Here is a 6,524-nt window from a genome sequence, read left to right as displayed (position 1 = left end):
ATGAAACCATCATTTACACTCTTCAACTCACCAGAGTTTGTCATTTTTCTTTCCCCTTTAAAAGCTCCCACTCAGAGGAAAAGCACACAACAGCTTCATCTGATCTGTCAATCAGCAGCAGCAGCCTCATCTGTGGGCTGCAGGGGCTGATGGGAGGTTTGAGGAGGCGTCAGAAACCACGTGGCCCTCGTCTGAGCTCACAGCTCGTCCTTGTTTGGCCTCAGCTGCATCAGAGCTCCACTTCTCCCCAGGTTCACCAGAGGAAACACCACAAAATGCTTTTCCTCCCAGCTGCTGCTCTGTGCTGTCTGTGTTCAGGTGAGTGTTTCCAGCCAATCAGGAGCCACCAAACTCAACCTCTGACAAACACTTTCCCACTAACCTTCATCTACCTGTCTGTGTCTTTACAGCACTGGTTGCCATGGCAGCAGAGCCAATTGCCAGGCTGATTCAAGACCAGTTATCATTGACCAGGAGAGTTGATGAAACAGTCTCCTTCAGCTGTGATCGAACTGACCAGTGTGACTATGATGGAGATGTATACTGGTACCAGAAGAAAGAGACATTCTCATGGATTCTGTATATTAACAGGAATAAGAGTGAAGTTCATCATATCCCTCCTTTTCAGGAAGATGATTTCACAGCTGTTAATAAAGAGAACGGCTGTGAGTTGAAGATAGAGAAAGTTAAACTCTCTCATTCAGCCTCCTACTACTGCTCCTGTCTGAAGGATGATCCCCACAGTGAGAAATGATCCCTGCAGCCTGAACAAAAACCTCCAGATGAACAGATGTCAAACAGTGTTTGTGACAGGAAGAGAGCAGGAAACCACAGCCCAGGTTCACATATTTCACTTCCAGCTCAAATACTTTTTCTTGCCTTTCTTTGATATTGATTGATATTTTGATCTGATATTTCAGCAGGTTTCCTGTTGTTCCTCACAGTGAGGACAAAGAAGAAACACAGAAGCACAATAATGAAACAAGATTAGGAGAAAACTATCAGAGGAACTCAATGAATCAAATCAGATCCAATAGAAAAGCTCGAAACAACAAAGAAACTTTAAATCATATGTGAACCATTGGAGCAATGACATGTACAAAGACAAGTGTGATGAGGCTCCAAGCCAAAGTTTGACATGAAGATGAACAGGAGTCTACAGCCATGCAGCAGCTCTGTGAGGCTGGACTAAGACACAGTGCTGCTTTCAGCTAAATGCTAACATGCTCACAGTGATAATGCTAACATGCTGGTGTTTAGCAGTTGTACTGTTAGCATGCTAACATTTGCTAATAATCAGTAAAAACAAAGAGCAGCTGAGGCTGATGGGAACGTCATTAGTTCTGCAGGTGTTTGATCATAAACCAAAGTATTGGACAAATTCAATGTGACCTGATGATGGCGCTAGATGAAAAGTCAGAGGATCACCAAAGTTACCAGGGTTCATCCTGAGGGGAACATGAACGTCTGAACCAATTGAAATGGGAATATTTCTTGAGATATTTCAGTGTGAAGAAAAAAGAGAAGAGAAGAAGAACATTAGAGAAACACATGATGGAGCTGAAATATGATCGTGGTTCATAATGTGGACTCCTTCACCTCAGCTAACACATTCAACAGCAGACAGGTTTTTGTATCAGTCTTTTTCACTGTGGGAGGAGAAGGCCTCGAATTCTTTGGCTCTGGAACCAAACTGTATGTATCAGGTAAGAACAAACATTTACTTTCCTTCATTTGTTTTATTGAAGACGTGTAAAATGTGTTTGAAGTCACTTTCTGCTGCTTCACATTTTACATGTTAGTTTGTTCAGAGTTAGTACAAAGTTCCTGATGCAGCCGTTGTTCAATGAAAAAGTTCCATCATTAGTGAAAAGATGTTTCTTTTCTCTCTTCTCTCTCCTCAAATCAATTCACTTCTACATGAAGGATTGTGGAGGATTTTCCTGCTCACTTGACTTTTGCTACAAAGTGTCCAGTTCATCAAAGTGAATTTCAGTGATGAGCAGGATTCTTCACATTCACTCTTCAAACTTACATGTTTTCAAACCTGATTTTCCTTTATGGGAAATGAGATTTCAAAAGTTGATGTTGGTAAATACAGTAAATGAATACAGTTATTGTCTGATGATAAATGTCTTTTATATGAAATATTCATTTGAACAACAACAATCAACTTGAAGAAAAATATATAAAATATTATATCTAATAATTAAACAAATTTAATGATGTTAAATAATGTGAGTGTAGGTGAAATATAATGAATAGACTGACATGTAGATTTTCTATGTACATAATATATCATGCAGGATGATATATATACATCTATACTTCCATGGTGTATATTAAACTAATTCACAGTAAATATAATTTGTATCTTAAATCTGTTTATCTAATGAATATAACCACACCTTACATAATGATAATTGTATGAAATATATTAACAATAGTTTGAAATATATTTGTAATAACTGAAGAAGATTAGTCTATATATTGTTCTTTATATTTGTTTGGTGGTAATAACTGTTATTTATATGACTGAAATATTTCTCTTACTAAAACACGTATTTAGTTTAATGTAGAATTTATGTAAAATTGTCTGAGGGTAAATATTTTAATCATATGTTTAAAATCAATATATAAAATATTTAACTAATAAAAAATAGAATTTAGTATCAATAAATAAAATGTTTGTATATGTGTACTCTCAGAAATTATACCTAAACCTCTGTATGTATAAGAAAATATAAAAATACATGAACTCACCTTCATTTTTAATTATATATATTGTCAGAATATATCACTGTAAATATTTGTCGTTTTTTAGATTGGCTATAAAATCCTTATAATATTATTATATTCAGTTAACACTGTATATCCCATAACTGTCATTGTTTTTTAAAGAAGAGTAAAAAAATATTTTTTTAAACATATACTTCAACTATTGTAAATACATTAATATGACATTATGAAGACACATATATTGTGAGCTGATGATTTATAAAAGTGAAATACAGATATAAAGAATTGAGATAGTGTTTCCATCTTTGACTTTGTTGAACTTGATCTTTCTCTGATGATAAACATCATATATAAGCATGATATATAGCAGAGTAAATCTATGTGAAGGTGAATCCAGTATATGTGGGGACCTTTGTGCTGTATTGATGAGTAGTTTAGTGATCAGAGTCCATGTAGTTTCCAGGATCAGACTGAATGCAGTGCAGTGCTGGAAGCTGCTGTTGACTGTGTCAATGTGTGTCTGTGCTGCTTGTTGCTGCTGTCAAACTTCAGATGAGCCCGTAGTGAAGCCCGTGGTGAGCGTGTACCCAGCAGCATCCAGAGCCCACCTGGAGGGGAAGAGCTCCCTGCTGTGTCTGGCCTCAGCCATGTCTCCTCCTCTGGTCCAGTTCTCCTGGAAGAGACAGAAGGAGGATGGTTCTCTGGAGGAGCTGACCCGTGATGATGGAGAGCAGCTGGTGCTCACAGAGCCGGGACGCACCGCCGCCATCTTGCTGATCCATCAGCCAGAGAACAGAACATATAAATACCGCTGCTACGTCAAGCACGAGGGCGGCACAGTGGAGGCCCAAACACAACAAGGTGATGAAGGCTTGCTGACTGTGTTGAGCAGTGATTCAGCTTCATGTGGAGACGCTGTCAAAGAGAGCAGAGCAGCAGAGCACTGACATTTCTCACTGCGACTCCAAACATTTGACTCCTTTTCTGTTTCAGAGGTTCCAGCTCCAGCAGCCCCCTGTCCTCCAGAGAGAGAGCCAGCAGACCTGGCAGCTCTGCAGCAAGATGACTGTAAGATCACCTGCTGCCTCTCTGCATGGACAGCTCCAATGTTCTGCTGCAGTTAGGGCTGCATATCAGTCTGTTCACTTTCTGCTCATCACTGAAGGATTTCAACATGCACTCCCTGATTCTGTTAGAGTGTCCAACAACACAACAAACCCCAGTCACAGAGCTTTCCCTGCACCACTCTGACTAATAACACCTTGGGGTCTCTATACTAAATGTGGGGCTTTGAGGGAGCTACAGCAGCTTTAGGGACTGTATGTTAAAGCTCCACTCATTCATATTTCTATATTAAGAATTAGTCGACTTTGACGTAAGATCAAAGGTCAGAGATGTGTTATTTAGCTTGTTGAGGAATTCTCCTGCTCCCAAGTCGCTGCAAAAAGAAAATTAGTGAATCCAACTTCAAGCTCATAACAACCTGTGTCTTTTTATATGTTGGACTTTCCATTTGATCCTGGAGTGATTTGAATTGTCAGAAACACTTGACAGAAGAAGGTGATGAAGGCTTGCTGACTGTGTTGAGCAGTGCTTCAGCTTCATGTGGAGACGCTGTCAAAGAGAGCAGAGCAGCAGAGCACTGACTGATTTCTTTTTCCATCCTTTTCTGTTGCAGTGGTTCCCCTGGATCCTCTCCAGCCTCAGTGCAGGGTGAAGCTGCTCTGTCTGCTCTACACAGTGCTGATAGTGAAGAGTCTGGTGTACTGCTGTGGACTCTCTCTGTTGATGATCCTCAGAAACAAGGGGCCGTCCGCCAACTGCACACATGCTGACTGACTGTTTTCTAATTGCCTTTTCTCACCATCAATTCTCATCACTTCATCTCATTTATGTCTTTGATCACTGTTCAGACATTTAAGTCAAATGTATCTTTTTATCCACAGGTTAGATACCATCAGCCTGCAGATGATGAATACATATATACTTATGCATATACTTTTTGAATCATTAAATTTACAGTTTCTAGTATTGTGTCATTTTAATGCTCTATTTTGTTTCCACTTTTAATTTTGACTCATGTAAAATAGAAGATTTAGCTGAATCATTAGCTGCTTGGTAGATATTTTATTGTTTATGGTATTTTTTCTTTTCTTGCTTTTTATTTTAAGACATTTTAATCCAAAAATTATGTTTTTGTCAAGTTCTGTCAGTGTTACTCTTTGAATAAAATGAAAAGTCTCAGTTTTTTTGATTTGTTGACTTCTTTTTTTATTTATATCCATTTAGCTTCGGAGCAAACCAAAACAGAAATAAAAATGTATATTGACTATTTACATCGACACCTACAACCAGCTTGACTATGGGTTTAACCAACTCTTAATATACTTTCATACAGTGTCCAGAACAAATGTACAGGATGATGTGAATATAGGCACAGAGCTAAACAAGCACAATAACACTAAGAGAGGTAAGCACACATAAACATGTAGCTATTTAATACAAACAATTATGTATAGGTGGTCCACCAGGTTCAGTGCTGGGGCCCCTTATCATTTACCTTGTATATTAATCATCTTTTATAATTGTGTAAGTGTGGATGTTAAACTCTACTTGATGACACTGTTTAGACACATGAACAATGAACAGATTGAGCTGCTGTGAAACTACAGTTGTTATAAAAAATAATCAGCTTGAACAGTCTGAGCTGAAGTTTAAATGTTGGTAAACAGTTGGGTGTATTTTTTTCCTTTAATACACCTTTAATCTTCCAGTTTTATCAATACAAAATTTAAGTAAGACAATTATAACGCATAGAAGCAGAGACAGCTACACTGATGATAACTGAAGCTTGAATGTAATTAGACTAGAGGTCAGTGGGTTCATGAGGTGAACTCATTAACCTTTGGCCCTGATTAAGATGTACAGACTCCTCTGACAACAGCTGTTGTTTTTTATAAACTGTAAATACTGATATAATGAGAGCTGAGGTGAACCAACATGGACGCTCCAGTTCTGCTTCAAGAAGAGAACAACATGATGTGTTTGTCTCAGTGCTTTGTGTTTCTGTCTCTGTGTGGCTTGTGGTTTGTTGGTCAGATTAATGACAACAAATTGCCTTTTTTTTATTTTTAAATTTGCAGTCAGGGACTCAGTATTTAAAACTCTCATGATTTCAATTTAAACTCTGTGAACTGTAAATTATATTGAATTAAGAATTAATTGTGAGTATTATCAAAATGTGTTTCATATAATAAATAACTTCTACTTTGATCTGACTGGTAATATATTTACCTTATGTTTTAATGGTTGATGAATAATTAATATGATTAAAATGAAATCTATATAAGAAAAAGAAATATTTGTTTGTTCCATTGCTCTGCTCTAATAACGTGTTGGAGGATATTTTATGTACATCTGATGTTTATGTTGATTTGTATAACATTTTCTTGTTTGTATTTACACTAACAAAAAAAGAGTAACCTTAAAAACTAATTAGTGAATTTGAGCTCTTAGTATTGAAATTTTTTTGGATTTGTTTTTATTCTTGAATTAATTAAATTAAATGTTTCAAATGTTTTTGCCTATGTTCTGTGTTTATCCGTGTCAGACTCTTTCACTAATTAGTTTTATAATAAGGACATCCAAAAACACCTCATTCAAAAATTCCACAGTTGTATTCTCCATACTCTCATATTCGCACTTAAGCTTGTAATTACTTTGTTTCAAATTAACCATCTTTTACAATAGAGTTAGTCGATGTAAAACAACACTGATGCCATTAA

At 37.0% G+C, this 6,524-nt stretch overlaps 1 protein-coding gene across 1 annotated transcript; it reads left to right on the top strand.

The window, feature by feature from the left end:
* Positions 1 to 275: 275 nt before the first annotated feature.
* LOC111232749 (immunoglobulin lambda-1 light chain-like) lies at positions 276 to 4,869 on the top strand. The gene is made up of 6 exons (XM_022760395.1): positions 276 to 318; positions 411 to 743; positions 1,665 to 1,706; positions 3,292 to 3,600; positions 3,733 to 3,807; positions 4,418 to 4,869. Exons 1-6 carry the CDS (start codon positions 276 to 278, stop codon positions 4,576 to 4,578), a joined length of 963 nt encoding a protein of 320 aa, XP_022616116.1. The 3' UTR covers positions 4,579 to 4,869.
* The last annotated feature ends 1,655 nt before the right edge of the window (positions 4,870 to 6,524 follow it).

The sequence above is a fragment of the Seriola dumerili genome, unplaced genomic scaffold (assembly GCF_002260705.1).
Source record: "Seriola dumerili isolate Sdu_G_001 unplaced genomic scaffold, Sdu_1.0 BDQW01000018.1, whole genome shotgun sequence".
NCBI classification, from domain to species: Eukaryota; Metazoa; Chordata; class Actinopteri; order Carangiformes; family Carangidae; genus Seriola; species Seriola dumerili.
This window is presented reverse-complemented; position numbering and strand designations above follow the sequence as displayed.

Coding starts and splice junctions, on each gene's coding strand:
- LOC111232749 (XM_022760395.1), top strand. CDS start 276: ATGCTTTTCCTCCCAGCTGCTGCTCTGTGCTGTCTGTGTTCAG. Junction 319..410: donor TCTGTGCTGTCTGTGTTCAG/GTGAGTGTTTCC, acceptor GTGTCTTTACAG/CACTGGTTGCCATGGCAGCA. Junction 1,707..3,291: donor AACCAAACTGTATGTATCAG/GTAAGAACAAAC, acceptor GTCAAACTTCAG/ATGAGCCCGTAGTGAAGCCC.